At 44.6% G+C, this 18,065-nt stretch overlaps 1 protein-coding gene across 1 annotated transcript in view; it reads right to left on the bottom strand.

Annotated features, from left to right (window-relative positions):
* Positions 1 to 7,471, bottom strand: part of LOC118380683 (ATP-binding cassette sub-family G member 1-like) — a 40,601-nt gene extending 33,130 nt beyond the window's left edge. The window contains 2 exon segments of the mRNA XM_035767661.2: positions 4,505 to 4,748; positions 7,269 to 7,471. Of these exon segments, the coding sequence (XP_035623554.2) occupies positions 4,505 to 4,748; positions 7,269 to 7,331 (307 nt within the window). The 5' untranslated portion in view covers positions 7,332 to 7,471.
* Between the last annotated feature and the right edge of the window lie 10,594 nt (positions 7,472 to 18,065).

Raw genomic sequence — 18,065 nt, 5'->3', positions numbered from 1 at the left:
TATGAACAAAATCAATTCCTTTCAATTATTTGAGTCCAAAGCATGACCCCATGAAACATCACAGTTGTCGGTATCCATATCTGCATGGTATCGGACAAAAATGGACAAAAATGTTTTTCAAACAAACCTAGTAAAAACAAAGCAGGTAACCAAATTCTGCAAAGACTTGTATTCACACCCAATGAGCACATGTAAACAATAGTATTAATCACAGTTCATTGAATTGGTTGCATTCACTGAAATACCCTTTGGCAAAATGCCCTTTGGCAAAATAATGACAGAGTAGGTTATACAGAAAGGTCGAAATCACACACTCTGCATTAAATCTGAGCTTTGGAAGAAGATAAGAAGTATGTACAACCCATTTAATATGAGTTCAACAATTTGGTTCAACAGGTTTTAGGGTGGGCAGCTAAATAAGTGGGTTGGATTCGTCTTAATACATACTCCCCTGAAGTTAAAATTAGGGCAATTAAGTTGCATTAAGTGCTTTTCAACTGACCTGTATGGTCCAAATATATATTTCAGATGTGTGTGGGGAAAACTAAAGATGGTCTAAAAAGAGGTGAAAGAGTTCATATTTAATGCATGTCCATCTGCATCAGTGAGCAGCTGCAAAAAAAACAGAGGGGAGATGATGAGGGAGCAAGAGAGGTGAGCGCGAGGGAGGGAGGCCAGAGAAAGCTGTGAAAGGGTTTAAAAGGAAAAACACGTGGCGGGCATAGCTACTGCAGCAGTACTCCAAGTGTTTCTGTTTGTGTTGGTGATGCTGAGGAAGGATGAGAGAGGAGGGCCTCCCCTCCCCTTCTCTTCCTGAGAAAGACTAATGCCAGGAAGGAGATGGAGAGCAACCAAGGAGGATGATCACCCGATGTCTCCCTTCGCTGCTCAGCTTATAAGGCACAAACACCCAGTGTTCACTCTGTGATTCTTGAAATTGGACGAGACCAAGATGAGTCATAAAACTAAGAGCCATTCCACTAACTTAGAGAAATTATATTTCTAGAGCAAAGAAACAGTCAGCCGGGATTTGATTAAAAGTCAATGAAACTTTTTAATTTCTTTAATTGAATGTACTAAGTTAGGCCTACTCAATAAACACAATCTACAGTTCATTGTCAGTCCTTTCCTGTCTCATAAATGTTGTTTGTTACCAAAAGTTATGTGTTACTCATAACAAAATATTAAATGCATATATGTAGTAGCAGATCAACAAAGTTAGGACAAAATTGAAAGTGACAGTAGGATGTAGAAGTAGGTAAAAAATAAAATAAAATAAACAATAAAGGAACAGAACCGATTTTAGTTTAGCACGGGTGTTCCTGTCTAGTGGGGTAATATTTATCATATGCATATTATATATCAGGGTTCCCCAACTGGCGCCAAATCTGGCCCACCAGCAATATTATTCCCCCCCCCCCCAAAGGCCCCACAATCATTGCGTAACATCATGCAGCTCTGCGAATCCATGTAAAAATGTCTCTAGCTATACAGTTGCTAGTAAAAGTTTACACACTCCTTGCACAATCTTCATATTTTTCTGCCTTAAAATAACATCAAAATAGGCAATATCTTTTTTTTTTATCCTACCGACCTACACAACCTACTCCAGATTTTCAAAGTGAAAGAGAAAATATAGAACATTTTTCAAATGAATATAAAGTAATATTAAGATGTTTGATTGCATATGTCTTCACACCCCACAGTTAATACTTGGTGGATGCATCTTTGGCAGCCATTACAGCTGTGAATAATTTAAAATAAGATTCTACCAACTTTGCACAACTCTTAGGGCAACATTTATTGATTTTTTTTGTCAAAACTGCTCAAGCTCAGTAAATTTAGTCGGGAATTATTGATGGACAGCATTATTTAAACTTTAAATTTCAAGCAAATGTAAGTCAGAAATGAGACTGGACCACTCAAAAACACTTAACACCCATTGGAAAGCTATTCTGGTGGGTCTTTGGTACTAACATTTGTGCAATTATCCCACTGAAAAATTAAACTCTATACCAGGGTTAAGTTTTCAGAAGAATGAGGCAGGGTTTGTGCTAACTTTTTACCTAGGCTTTGCTCCTTTCATATTTATTTTTATCCTGACAAACTCCCCTGTCTCTTTCGGTAACAAGTCTGCCCATAAGGTGATGCTGGAGCATTCGGCAGCTCTAACTAAAGGCTAGAGATGCCGCTTTCAAGGAGCGGGACACTAATCCGGATGCGTATACAAAATTCCGCTACGACCTCCGACGAGCCATCAAACAGGCACAGCGTCAATACAGGACTAAGATCAAATCTTACTACGCCGGCTCTGAAGCTCGTCGGATGTAGCAGGGCTTGCAAACGTTCATGGATTACAATGGGAACCCCAGCTGTGAGCTGCCCAGTGATGCCTGCCTACCAGACAAGCTAAATATCTTCAATTCTCGCTTCAAGGCAAGTGACACTGAACCATGCATGAGAGCGTCAGCTGTTTCAGACTACTGTGTGATCTCGCTCTCCGTAGCCAATGTGAATAAGACCTTAAACAGGTTAACATCCACGAGGACGAAGGGCAAGATGGATTACAGGATGCATACTGAGAGTTTGCGCTGATCAGCTGGCAAGTGTCTTCATGGACATTTTCAACCTCTCCCTGGCCCGGTCTGTATTGTTTCAAGCAGACCACCATAGTCCCTGTGCCCAAGAATGCCAAAGTAACTATCGCCCAGTAGCACTCACATTTGTAGCGATGAAATGCTTTGAAAGGCTAGTCATGGCTCACATCAACACCATCATCCCAGACACCTTGGACCCACTCCAATTCGCACACCACCCCAACAGATCAACAGATGACGCAATCTCTATTGCCCTCAACACTGCCCTCTCTCACCTGGAAAACACCTATGTGAGATTGCTGTCACTGACTGCACCTAAGCATTCAATCCCATAATGCCCTCCAAGCTCATCACTAAGCTCAGGACCCTGGGACTGAACACCTCCCTCTGTATTTGGATCAGACAGAAGTTTGACGGACCGCCCCTAGGTGGTGAGGGTAGGCAACAATATATCCGCCATGCTGACCCTCAACATTCAACATGGGGGCCCCACAACTGCGTGGCCGTGCACGACTCCAACACCTCATTAAGTTTGCTGACAACATGACGGTGGTAGGTAGGCCTGATCACAGACAACAATGAGACAGCCTATAGGGAGGGGGTCAGTGACCTGGCAGTGTGGTGCCAGGACAACAACCTTTCCCTCAACATCAGCAAGACAAAGGAGCTGATTGTGGAATACAGAAAATGGAGGGCCGAGCACGCCCCCATCCACATCATCAACAGGACTGTAGTAGAGGGGGTTTTGATTCAAGTTCCTCATTGTACACATCAATAAGGACATGGTCCACACAAACACACTCCAACACAGTTGTAAAGAAGACACAGCAAAACCTCTTCCCCCACAGGAGGCTGAAAAGATTTGTCATGGGCCCTCAGATCCTCCAAAGATTCTACAGCTGCACCATTGAGAACATTTTGACTGGCTGCATCACCGCTTGGTATGACAACTGCTAGGCATCTGACTGCAAGGCACTACAGAGGGTAGTGCGTATGGCCCAGTACATTACTGGGGCCGAGCTCCCTGCCATACAGGACCTCTATACCAGGACCTCTGGGCCCTAAATATTGTCAAAGACTCCAGCCACCCAAGTCATAGACTGTTCTCTCTCTACTGCCGCATGGCAAGTGGAACCGATACACAAAGTCTGGAACCAACAGGACCCTGAACAACTTCTACACCCCCAAGCTATAAGACTGCCTAAATAGTTAAAGTGGCAATATGTAACTTTTCGGGCGACCCGGCCAAATTCACATAGAAATGTGAATTATAGATCTATCATTCTACTTGAATTATAGATATATCATTCTAAGAATCAGTAGATCAGTTCTATAAGCACTATTTCAATGCTTCCCTTTCTTAAGTTTTGTTTTTGCATCTTTTACTTTCAATTTTGTACACCAGATTCAAACAACTGAAACAACAATATTGTTGTTTATGTCAAATATATTTCACAGTGGTAGTACAATGATTCTCTACACTATACTAGCTTATTTGTCACATAAATTAGGCGACCTATTAGAGTTTTAGCAACCAGGAAATGGCGGATGGATTTCTGAATAGTGCAACTTTAATCAAATAGCTACCCGGACTATCTGCATTGACTACCCTTTGCACTCTTTTGACTCATCTGCTGCTACTGCTTATTATGTATCCTGGTGCCTAGTCACTTTACCCCTACCTATATGTACATATATACCTCGATTACCTCGTACCCCGTACCCGGTACTGGTACCCTGTGTATATAGCCAAGTTATCATTACTCAATGTGTATTTATTCCTTGTGTTATTGTTTTTCTATTGTTTTTCTATTTTTCTCTCTGCATTGTTGGGTAGGGCCCATATCTGTTGTTTGATTTGATTTTTTTTAAATACGATTCCTCAGAAACGTCAATAATGCACCCACCTTTCTTTCCCCACCATGGTCCCTCAGGAACTGAGTAGCAGACATCTTTGAATTCAATGTTAACTGCTGGTCGACGTGGCAGGTAGGAAAAACGTTGGGCTTCAGTTAGACTGTTCTCCACTTTCTTGAGATGCCCATGTAATAATGGAGTCTGTTGACTTCTCACATGATTGGATACCACCTCATCGATAGATACACATACAGTTCTGGGGTCCAGCATCAGATCAGGAGGCCCATTGGTGTTCTGGTGATGATGAAGAGAGAGGTAAAATAGGTGGTTTGGGGTATAAAATGATTGAATTATCAAAAAGTTAGCAAACAAAATGCGGCAGGTTACACTGGCCAACTCACCACTTGTTTTGATAACAATCATAGACAATTATTGTGATGCAAGGAATGACAGTCCATGACATCCAATTATAGTTTCAAACATTTGAGGCTGTACATTGTTTGTTTACGATCCTCTTATTAAAAAATAAAATTGAGTAAAAAAACGTTGGGTTATTATAGACCAAGACAGTTTTGTTAAGACTGAGAGGCATTTATAAGTTATATTCTTCAAGAATCAATGTCAATAATTGTAATTTGACCACTAAACAGATCACAGACAACAATAACACTTGAATACAATATAGATATTTTAAAAAACAATTAATTGATAAGACATGTACATGTCTGATCATTTCACCTTTCAGATTATGATTTAGGCAAAGTGCATATTGGCATAGGCTACTGTAGGCTACTGCAGAGTCGCCTAATCTGTTTCTATCTATATGCAGTGTGCCGGGGTTACAATCGGACAAAGCTTAGCTTACTCTGAGCGCAAAGAAAAACAACAGCCATGCAATAATTAGCCTGATACTGATGAACTACATGGTATGTGTTAACTACATATGCAAATTGAGTAATTCAATATTGATTATTGAAGAATGAGGGCAGCCATTCTATCTATGGTTCATACACAAAATAATGCTGTGTTGTTTGGTTGACCCAACTGCTGGGTTAGAGGCAAATACATTTGATTGAGTTATAATTTCAGAACAAAAATATTGCCATACTGAAGTAAGAACAGACAAACACCAAAGAAAAGACACGGGTGTATAAATACATTTGATTGATTGAGTTATAATTTCAGAACAAAAATATTGTCATACTGAAGAACAGACAAACACCAAAGAAAAGACACGGGTGTATAAGGTAATGTCAGCTAACTGTCAGTAACTGTCAGCTAGTTGGATTGTTTTCTTTAAAAAGAGCGTGGTTGGGTTGTTGATGCTGGGTTATTGGTGCTGGGTTATTGAGACATGTAGATATGTACTATATGTTGTTCAGTAGGGGTGTGGCTTTCAGATTGTTGTAAGAGTAAATGTCATTCTTGTTCATCTGTTCTGTTGTATAGTTATCACAGGTTATGGTAGAACATTTACATTTTTGTAGCTTCAATGAGCCTTAAGTTCCCTTTAAAGCCTACACAAATCCCATTGTCGGGATAGATACCACCTTATTCTAATATGTAATAAATAATCTTAATATTCTAGAAGAATGTGCAAAATAATAAAGATTTTAAGGAGACATTTTATTTGGAGTCTAAACTGGTCATTCATGGTGAGAAGGAATGACATTTACTCTCATGAATAATATCGATCAGAAAGCTACACCCTAATAAACCACGCCTCCTTAAAATAACCTAGTTACATTTAAAAAACACAGCTGCTAGGTCAACCCAGCATGAAATTAAAAATACCCAATTGATGGTTAAATTAACACATGTTTGGGTAATCCCAACAACCCAACATGTTGAGTTATTCACGCAACCCAACTGTCTTGGTCAAAATAACCCAGCATATGCTCTTTCCAATATTTACCCAGCCCTGGGTTACCAAATAACCCAAATTGTATTTTTTTAAGCCAGCATTTCTTTTAAGGTCCATAAATTAAAACAAAAAGCCTAAATGAGAAACTCACACACTGATATAGTCCTGTTGCCTAATAATCAACAAATATTGTTATCAATATTGAAATTATCATGATTTGAAAAGGCAAAACATCTATTAATGTATTTCCCACAGTATTGACACAATCATAGTGTGTTTCCATTATTTGTAGAAGGGTTATCACAGTTCATATTCTCATCTAGGCTGCCTATTATGATGAACCATTTTGGATGAGCAAAACTGATCGGCTATGAAAAGCCAAATGTCATTTACTCCTGAGGTGCTGACCTGTTGCACCCTGTGATTATTATTATTTGACCCTGCTGGTCATCTATGAACATTTGAACATCTTGGCAAAGTTCTGTTATAATCTCCACCCGGCACAGCCAAAAGAGGACTGGCCAACCCTCATAGCCTGGTTCCTCTCTAGATTTCTTCATAGGCTCTGGCCTTTCTAGGGAGTTTTTCCTAGCCACCGTGCTTCTACACCTGCATTGCTTGCTGTTTGGGGTTTTAGGATGGAGTTCTGTACAGCACTTTGTAACATCAGCTGATGTAAGAAGGGCTTTATAAATACATTTTATTTATTTAAATTGGATTGATAGAAAAATGCTGATCAGACATGTTCATTTATAGAAATGCATTGAAAGAAATGCACAACTTGCCAGGCCAACATTGTAAATAAGCATGTGCTCATAATCAACTTGCCTGGTTCAATAAAGGTTAAATAAAATAATTAAATTATGTCATTTAAGAAAATACCATCAATATTACCACAATACATTGTCACAATCACGTTATTCATGTTTAATTAATAAGAGTTTTCTTACCATTATGATGGAGTTAGTGACAGTGGCGTTATTAACAGAAAAGGCTGCCATAACACATTCCATTCCCCCTAGATTTTTTTTCTCCAATAAAAGGACAAAAATACCCCACCTAATAACCTGCAAACATCTGTTGCATCGCCGCTTCGTGTGCACTGCGCTCGATGTGTTCACTCTTTCTATTCTTTCCCGCGTGTCTTGCCTGCCCTGTGCCCAGGACGAAATAAGTAGCCTATTTGTTTACAAGCGCACAACCAACCACAGTGTTAGGAATGTGACGTCACAGACTGGACTGGCGACAACTGGAGGTGTATGGGTTGAAGGAGCATACATGGACAAAGACACTCGCCTCTCTCCAGGTTGTTGTTCGTCGAATTGCACAATACGCACCAAATCTTCAATTTGCCACACACGATGTAGGCCTACAATACAAACATTATAATAGGCTAAGCAGCTGAGCTGAGATTACGTTCTTTTACGCTTCGAACACACCAACAGTTTACACACCAGAATTACATTAATTTCCAATCATACGCTGCGTATTGCCTTGCAGCATTGCGTTGCAGAGGCAGTGCGTTCGGTGTGGTCCATAAATGGGATTTATCGAACATATGCGTCCAACTGTATGCGTAGCCGGCTTGACAGAAATGGTACCAGAAGGTGAATGTTGAACTTTTGTTGCATACATATCCAGATGATGCCGAGTATTTTTTTGAGCAAAACACTGTCGGTGTGTTGGAAACGTTATGCTAACAACAACATTGATACTTGTAAAAATGTCAATTCTGAAAACACTTACCGTTTGTCCTGTACAACTGGGGTGCTGAAATTCTAACGTTTAATAAAAACTTTGATCCCCTGCTGATTTTGTACGTTTGCCCACTGACAAAGAAATGATCAGTCTATAATTTTAATGGTAGGTTTATTTGAACAGTGACAGACAGAAAAACAACAACAAAAATCCAGAAAACGCATTTAAAAAATGTTATAAATTGATTTGCATTTTAATGAGGGAAATAAGTATTTGACCCCCTCTCAATCAGAAAGATTTCTGGCCCCCAGGTGTCTTTTATACAGGTAACAAACTGAGATTAGGGGCACACGCTTAAAGGGAGTGCTTCTAATCTCAGTTTGTCACCTGTATAAAAGACACCTGTCCACAGAAGTAATGAATCAATCAGATTCCAAACTCTCCACCATGGCCAAGGCCAAAGAGCTCTCCAATGATGTCAGGGACAAGATCGTAGACCTACACAAGGCTGGAATGGGCTACAAGGCCATCGCCAAGCAGTTTGGTGAGAAGGTGACAACAGTTGGGGGCGATTATTCGCAAATGGAAGAAACACAAAAGAACTGTCAATCTCCCTCGGCCTGGGGCTCTATGCAAGATCTCACCTCGTGGAGTTGCAATGATCATGAGAATGGTGAGGCATCAGCCCAAAAATACACGGGAGGATCTTGTCAATGATCTCAAGGCAGCAGGGACCATAGTCACCAAGAAAACAATTGGTAACACACTGCGCCGTGAAGGACTGAAATCCTGCAGCGCCCCAAGGTCCCCCTGCTCAAGAAAGCACATATACATGCCCGTCTGAAGTTTGCCAATTAACATCTGAATGATTCAGATGGCAACTGGGTGAACGTGTTGTGGTCAGATGAGACCAAAATTGAGCTCTTTGGCATCAACTCAACTCGCCGTGTTTGGAGGAGGAGGAATGCTGCCTATGACCCCAAGAACACCATCCCCACCGTCAAACATGGAGGTAGAAACGTTATGCTTTGGGGGTGTTTTTCTGCTAAGGGGACAGGACAGGCCAACTTCACCGCATCAAAGGGACAATGGACGGGGCCATGTACCGTCAAATCTTGGATGAGAACCTCCTTCCCTCAGCCAGGGCATAGAAAATAGGTCGTGGATGGGTATTCCAGCATGACAATGACCCAAAACACACGGCCAAGGCAACAAAGGAGTGGCTCAGGAAGAAGCACATTAAGTGGCTAGGCCACTCCAGGACGTCTCCAGACCTTAATCCCATAGAAAATCTGTGGTGGGAGCTGAAGGTTCGAGTTGCCAAACGTCAGCCTCTAAACCTTAATGACTTGGAGAAGATCTGCAAAGTGGAGTGGGACAAAATCCCTCCTGAGATGTGTGCAAACATGGTGGCCAACTACAAGAAACGTCTGACCTCTGTGATTGCCAACCAGGGTTTTGCCACCAAGTACTAAGTCATGTTTTGCAGGGGGGTCAAATACTTATTTCCCTCATTAAAATGCAAATCAATTTATAACATTTTTGACATATGTTTTTCTGTTTTTTGTTGTTGTTATTCTGTCTCTCACTGTTCAAATAAACCTACCATTAAAATTATAGACTGATCATTTCTTTGTCAGTGGGCAAACGTACAGAATCAGCAGGGGATCAAATACTTTTTTCCCTCACTGTACATCCGCAAGATGAATGGGTGTGTTCCAATTGGGAAAGAGGGATACCTAAATCCAACGTATGCACTGCAACTGCCTCTGCAACGCAATGCTGCAAGGCAAACGCAGCGTTTCATTGGAAATGAATGTAATTCGGGTGTAAAATGTAATGTAAAAGCTGTTAGTGTGTTTGAAGCATAAGAGAACATAATATCAGGTCAGCTACCTAGCCTATTAGAATGTTTGTATTGTAGGCCTACAATACAAACCCACTCGTAGCATGCGCTCCAGCAGGTATATCTCACTGGCCACCCCCAAAGCCAATTCCTCCTTTGGTTGTCTTTCCTTCCAGTTCTCTGTTGCCAATGACTGGAACGAACTGCAAAAATCTCTGAAGCTGGAGACTCATATCTCCCTCACTAGCTTTAAGCGCCAGCTGTCACAGATCACTGCACCTGTACATAGCCCATCTGTAAACAGCCCATATATCTACCTACCTCATCCCCATACTGTATTTATTTATTTATCTTGCTCTTTTGCACCCCAGTATCTCTACTTGCACATTCATCTTCTGCACATCTACCATTCCAGTGTTTTAATTGCTATATTGTAATTACTTCGCCACCATGGTATATTTATTGCCTTATCTTACCTCACTTGCACTCACTGTATGTAGACGTTGTGAAGTTATTGGGATTTTTACGAATTATCTTTGAAAGACAGTGTCCTGAAAAAGGGATGTTTCTTTTTTTGCTGAGTTTATATACAACACAATGCGCTTCACAGGAAGAACCAAATAAACAATTAAAATAAAAACTGAAACATTTTCTACACAATCAACATAAGAGTATAAAAAGCTGAAACACTAAAAAAGCACCCTAAGGAAAAGCAAAGCTTTGTTTTTTAAGATCCCTTTTAAATATGTCCACAGTTTCGGCCCCCCTCAGGTTCTATGGCAGGCTATTCCAGAGGCAGGGGGTATAGTAACTCAAAGCTGCCTCTCCATGCCTCTTGGTCCTAGGCTTTGGGATAGTTAAAAGGCCAGAGGACCTGAGGGACCTACTGGGTACATAACTTAAAAGCATGTCTGAAATGTATTAGGGTGCTCAATAGTAGATAGATTTTGACAACCAATAGAAGCATCTTAAAATTAATTACAAAACTCACAGGCAGAGACTTTAAAACCGATGTAATGTGTGTTCTCCGTCTGGTCTTGGTCAGTACCCAATGGCTTTCTTGAGTAGGCAACACAGAAGAGCATTACAGTAGTCAAGCCTGCTTGCAATAAATGCATGGATGAGTCTCTGTATCAGCCTGAGATAGAAACGGCCGCACCTTGGCAATGTTCCTCAGGTGGTAAAAAAGCTATTTTGGTCACATTCCTAATGTGGGATTCTAAATTGAGTTCAGAATCTAAACTTACACCCAGGTTTTTTACCTAGTGTTTTATCTTTATTGCCCGTGAATTAAAATATGCGGCCAAATTCTTTCTCTGTGCTTTGGCTCCAATAATAAGTACCTCGGTCTTGTCTTGATTTAGCTAGAGGAAGTTGTGAGCCGTCCAAGTATTTCAATTACTAATACAGACTAATCATTTATCTGTGGAGCTAAAATCATTTGGTGACTCAGATATTTAAAGTTGTGTTTTGTCTGCGTAGCAAGTGAAAATCAATGTTGGGCCTTCTGATAACACTGCCAAGGGGTAACATGTACGGAACAAAAATATAAACGCAACATGTAAAATATAGGTCCCATATTTCATGAGCTGTAATTAAAGATCCCAGAAATGTTCAATATGCACAATAAGCACATTTCTTTCCAATTCTGTGCACAAATTTGTTTACATCCCTGTTAGTGAGCATTTCTCCTTTACCAAGATAATCAATCCACCTGACAGGTGTGGCATATCAAGAAGCTGATTAAACGGCATGCTCATTACACAGGTGCACCTTGTGCTGGGGACACTAAAAGGCCACTCTAAAAGGCCACTCTACTTTTTCCCAAAATTTTTGTGTTACAGCCGGAATGGTATGGGCAGGCATAAGCTCCAAACAACAAACACAATTGCATTTTATCAATGGAAATTGTAATGCACAGAGATACCGTGACAAGATCCTTAGGCTCATTGTCGTGCCAGTCATCTGTCACCTTCACCTCATGTTTCAGAATGATAATGCACGTCCCCATATTGCAAGGATCTGTACACAATTCCTGGAAGCTGAAAATATTCCACTTTTTCCATGGCCTGCATAATCATCATTCTTGTCACCGATTGATCAGGTTTGGGATGCTCTAGATCGACATGTACGACAGCGTGTTCCAGTTTCCACCAATACCCAGCAACTTCGCACAGCCATTGAAGAGGAGTGGGACAACTTTCCACAGGCCACAATCACAACAGAACAGGGCTCCGGGCAGCCGAGCGGAAATGGAGGAAAACTCGCCTCCCTGCGGACCTGGCATCCTTTCACTCCCTCCTCTCTACATTTTCCTCCTCTGTCTCTGCTGCTAAAGCCACTTTCTACCATTCTAAATTCCAAGCATCTGCCTCTAACCCTAGGAAGCTCTTTGCCACCTTCTCCTCCCTCCTGAATCCTCCCCCTCCCTCCTCCCTCTCTGCAGATGACTTCGTCAACCATTTTGAAAAGAAGGTCGATGACATCCGATCCTCGTTTGCTAAGTCAAACGACACCGCTGGTTCTGCTCACACTGCCCTACCCTATGCTCTGACCTCTTTCTCCCCTCTCTCTCCAGATGAAATCTCGCGTCTTGTGACGGCCGGCCGCCCAACAACCTGCCCGCTTGACCCTATCCCCTCCTCTCTTCTCCAGACCATTTCCGGAGACCTTCTCCCTTACCTCACCTCGCTCATCAACTCATCCCTGACCGCTGGCTACGTCCCTCCCGTCTTCAAGAGAGCGAGAGTTGCACCCCTTCTGAAAAAACCTACACTCGATCCCTCCGATGTCAACAACTACAGACCAGTATCCCTTCTCTCTTTTCTCTCCAAAACTCTTGAGCGTGCCGTCCTTGGCCAGCTCTACCGCTATCTCTCTCAGAATGACCTTCTTGATCCAAATCAGTCAGGTTTCAAGACTAGTCATTCAACTGAGACTGCTCTTCTCTGTATCACGGAGGCGCTCCGCACTGCTAAAGCTAACTCTCTCTCCTCTGCTCTCATCCTTCTAGACCTATCGGCTGCCTTCGATACTGTGAACCATCAGATCCTCCTCTCCACCCTCTCCGAGTTGGGCATCTCCGGCGCGGCCCACGCTTGGATTGCGTCCTACCTGACAGGTCGCTCCTACCAGGTGGCGTGGCGAGAATCTGTCTCCTCACCACGCGCTCTCACCACTGGTGTCCCCCAGGGCTCTGTTCTAGGCCCTCTCTTATTCTCGCTATACACCAAGTCACTTGGCTCTGTCATAACCTCACATGGTCTCTCCTATCATTGCTATGCAGACGACACACAATTAATCTTCTCCTTTCCCCCTTCTGATGACCAGGTGGCGAATCGCATCTCTGCATGTCTGGCAGACATATCAGTGTGGATGACGGATCACCACCTCAAGCTGAACCTCAGCAAGACGGAGCTCCTCTTCCTCCCGGGGAAGGACTGCCCGTTCCATGATCTCGCCATCACGGTTGACAACTCCATTGTGTCCTCCTCCCAGAGCGCTAAGAACCTTGGCGTGATCCTGGACAACACCCTGACGTTCTCAACTAACATCAAGGCGGTGTCCCGTTCCTGTAGGTTCATGCTCTACAACATCCGCAGAGTACGACCCTGCCTCACACAGGAAGCGGCGCAGGTCCTAATCCAGGCACTTGTCATCTCCCGTCTTGATTACTGCAACTCGCTGTTGGCTGGGCTCCCTGCCTGTGCCATTAAACCCCTACAACTCATCCAGAACGCCGCAGCCCGTCTGGTGTTCAACCTTCCCAAGTTCTCTCACGTCACCCCGCTCCTCCGCTCTCTCCACTGGCTTCCAGTTGAAGCTCGCATCCGCTACAAGACCATGGTGCTCGCCTACGGAGCTGTGAGGGGAACGGCACCTCAGTACCTCCAGGCTCTGATCAGGCCCTACACCCAAACAAGGGCACTGCGTTCATCCACCTCTGGCCTGCTCGCCTCCCTACCACTGAGGAAGTACAGTTCCCGCTCAGCCCAGTCAAAACTGTTCGCTGCTCTGGCCCCCAATGGTGGAACAAACTCCCTCACGACGCCAGGACAGCGGAGTCAATCACCACCTTCCGGAGACACCTGAAACCCCACCTCTTCAAGGAATACCTAGGATAGGGTAAGGGTAAGTAATCCTTCTCACCCCCCTTCTCCCCCCCAACAAGATTTAGATGCAAGTGGCTGTTCCACTGGTTGTCATAAGGTGTATGCACCAATTTGTAAGTCGCTCTGGATAAGAGCGTCTGCTAAATGACTTAAATGAATGAAATGAAATGAAACAATCAACAGCCTGATCAATTCTATGCGAAGGACGTGAGCATGAGGCAAGTTTTGTCACACCAGATACTGACTGGTTTTCTGATCCACGCCCCTACCTTTTCTTTTAAAGGCATCTGTGACTAACAGATACAAATCCGAATTCCCAGTCATGTGAAATCTAGAGATTAGGGCCTAATGAATTTATTTCAATTGACTGATTTCCTTATATGAACTGTAACTCAGTAAAATCTTTGAAATTGTTGCATGATGAATTCATATTTTTGTTCAGTAGAGCTACATTACATTACATTTAAGTCATTTAGCAGACGCTCTTATCCAGAGCGACTTACAAATTGGTGCCTTCACCTTATGACATCCAGTGGAACAGTCACTTTACAATAGTGCATCTAAATCTTAAAAGGGGGGTGAGAAGGATTACTTATCCTATCCTAGGTATTCCTTAAAGAGGTGGGGTTTCAGGTGTCTCCGGAAGGTGGTGATTGACTCCGCTGTCCTGGCGTCGTGAGGGAGTTTGTTCCACCATTGGTTGGGCCAGAGCAGCGAACAGTTTTGACTGGGCTGAGCGGGAACTGTACTTCCTCAGTGGTAGGGAGGCGAGCAGGCCAGAGGTGGATGAACGCAGTGCCCTTGTTTGGGTGTAGGGCCTGATCAGAGCCTGGAGGTACTGAGGTGCCGTTCCCCTCACAGCTCCGTAGGCAAGCACCATGGTCTTGTAGCGGATGCGAGCTTCAACTGGAAGCCAGTGGAGAGAGTGGAGGAGCGGGGTGACGTGAGAGAACTTGGGAAGGTTGAACACCAGACGGGCTGCGGCGTTCTGGATGAGTTGTAGGGGTTTAATGGCACAGGCAGGGAGCCCAGCCAACAGCGAGTTGCAGTAGTCCAGACGGGAGATGACAAGTGCCTGGATTAGGACCTGCGCCGCTTCCTGTGTGAGGCAGGGTCGTACTCTGCGGATGTTGTAGAGCATGAACCTACAGGAACGGGCCACCGCCTTGATGTTAGTTGAGAACGACAGGGTGTTGTCCAGGATCACGCCAAGGTTCTTAGCGCTCTGGGAGGAGGACACAGTGGAGTTGTCAACCGTGATGGCGAGATCATGGAACGGGCAGTCCTTCCCGGGAGGAAGAGCAGCTCCGTCTTGCCGAGGTTCAGCTTGAGGTGGTGATCCGTCATCCACACTGATATGTCTGCCAGACATGCAGAGATGCGATTCGCCACCTGGTCATCAGAAGGGGGAAAGGAGAAGATTAATTGTGTGTCGTCTGCATAGCAATGATAGGAGAGACCATGTGAGGTTATGACAGAGCCAAGTGACTTGGTGTATAGCGAGAATAGGAGAGGGCCTAGAACAGAGCCCTGGGGGACACCAGTGGTGAGAGCACGTGGAGAGGAGACAGATTCTCGCCACGCCACCTGGTAGGAGCGACCTGTCAAGTAGGACGCAATCCAAGCGTGGGCCACGCCGGAGATGCCCAACTCGGAGAGGGTGGAGAGGAGGATCTGATGGTTCACAGTATCGAAGGCAGCCGATAGGTCTAGAAGGATGAGAGCAGAGGAGAGAGAGTTAGCTTTAGCGGTGCGGAGCGCCTCCGTGATACAGAGAAGAGCAGTCTCAGTTGAATGACTAGTCTTGAAACCTGACTGATTTGGATCAAGAAGGTCATTCTGAGAGAGATAGCGGGAGAGCTGGCCAAGGACGGCACGTTCAAGAGTTTTGGAGAGAAAAGAAAGAAGGGATACTGGTCTGTAGTTGTTGACATCGGAGGGATCGAGTGTAGGTTTTTTCAGAAGGGGTGCAACTCTCGCTCTCTTGAAGACGGAAGGGACGTAGCCAGCGGTCAGGGATGAGTTGATGAGCGAGGTGAGGTAAGGGAGAAGGTCTCCGGAAATGGTCTGGAGAAGAGAGGAGGGGATAGGGTCAAGCGGGCAGGTTGTTGGGCGGCCGGCCGTCACAAGACGCGAGATTTCATCTGGAGAGAGAGGGGAGAAAGAGGTCAGAGCACAGTGTAGGGCAGTGTGAGCAGAACCAGCGGTGTCGTTTGACTTAGCAAACGAGGATCGGATGTCGTCGACCTTCTTTTCAAAATGGTTGACGAAGTCATCTGCAGAGAGGGAGGAGGGGGGGGGAGGAGGATTCAGGAGGGAGGAGAAGGTGGCAAAGAGCTTCCTAGGGTTAGAGGCAGAAGCTTGGAATTTAGAGTGGTAGAAAGTGGCTTTAGCAGCAGAGACAGAGGAGGAAAATGTAGAGAGGAGGGAGCGAAAGGATGCCAGGTCCGCAGGGAGGCGAGTTTTCCTCCATTTCCGCTCGGCTGCCCGGAGCCCTGTTCTGTGAGCTCGCAATGAGTCGTCGAGCCACGGAGCGGGAGGGGAGGACCGAGCCGGCCTGGAGGATAGGGGGCATAGAGAGTCAAATGATGCAGAAAGGGAGGAGAGGAGGGTTGAGGAGGTAGAATCAGGAGATAGGTTGGAGAAGGTTTGAGCAGAGGGAAGAGATGATAGGATGGAAGAGGAGAGAGTAGCGGGGGAGAGAGAGCGAAGGTTGGGACGGCGCGATACCATCCGAGTAGGGGCAGTGTGGGAAGTGTTGGATGAGAGCGAGAGGGAAAAGGATACAAGGTAGTGGTCGGAGACTTGGAGGGGAGTTGCAATGAGGTTAGTGGAAGAACAGCATCTAGTAAAGATGAGGTCGAGCGTATTGCCTGCCTTGTGAGTAGGGGGGAAGGTGAGAGGGTGAGGTCAAAAGAGGAGAGGAGTGGAAAGAAGGAGGCAGAGAGGAATGAGTCAAAGGTAGACGTGGGGAGGTTAAAGTCGCCCAGAACTGTGAGAGGTGAGCCGTCCTCAGGAAAGGAGCTTATCAAGGCATCAAGCTCATTGATGAACTCTCCGAGGGAACCTGGAGGGCGATAAATGATAAGGATGTTAAGTTTGAAAGGGCTGGTAACTGTGACAGCATGGAATTCAAAGGAGGCGATAGACAGATGGGTAAGGGGCGATAGACAGATGGGTAAGGGGAGAAAGAGAGAATGACCACTTGGGAGAGATGAGGATCCCGGTGCCACCACCCCGCTGACCAGAAGCTCTCGGGGTGTGCGAGAACACGTGGGCGGACGAAGAGAGAGCAGTAGGAGTGGCAGTGTTATCTGTGGTGATCCATGTTTCCGTCAGTGCCAAGAAGTCGAGGGACTGGAGGGAGGCATAGGCTGAGATGAACTCTGCCTTGTTGGCCGCAGATCGGCAGTTCCAGAGGCTACCGGAGACCTGGAACTCCACGTGGGTCGTGCACGCTGGGACCACCAGATTAGGGTGGCCGCGGCCACGCGGTGTGGAGCGTTTGTATGGTCTGTGCAGAGAGGAGAGAACAGGGATAGACAGACACATAGTTGACAGGCTACAGAAGAGGCTACGCTAATGCAAAGGAGATTGGAATGACAAGTGGACTACACGTCTCGAATGTTCAGAAAGTTAAGCTTACGTAGCAAGAATCTTATTGACTAAAATGATTAAAATGATACAGTACTGCTGAAGTAGGCTAGCTGGCAGTGGCTGCGTTGTTGACTTTGTAGGCTAGCTGGCAGTGGCTGCGTTGTTGACACTACACTAATCAAGTCGTTCCGTTGAGTGTAATAGTTTCTACAGTGCTGCTATTCGGGGCTAGCTGGCTAGCTAGCAGTGTTGATTACGTTACGTTGCGTTAAAAGAACGACAATAGCTGGCTAGCTAACCTAGAAAATCGCTCTAGACTACACAATTATCTTTGATACAAAGACGGCTATGTAGCTAGCTATGTAGCTAGCTACGATCAAACAAATCAAACCGTTGTACTGTAATGAAATTAAATGAAAATGTGATACTACCTGTGGAGCGAAGCGGAATGCGACCGGGTTGTTGAGTTCTATTCAGAAGACGTTGGCTAGCTG

Source organism: Oncorhynchus keta, chromosome 1 (assembly GCF_023373465.1).
Source record: "Oncorhynchus keta strain PuntledgeMale-10-30-2019 chromosome 1, Oket_V2, whole genome shotgun sequence".
Lineage (NCBI taxonomy): Eukaryota > Metazoa > Chordata > Actinopteri > Salmoniformes > Salmonidae > Oncorhynchus > Oncorhynchus keta.
Note: the sequence above shows the minus strand (reverse complement) of the source record. Positions and strands in the feature narration are given on the sequence as shown.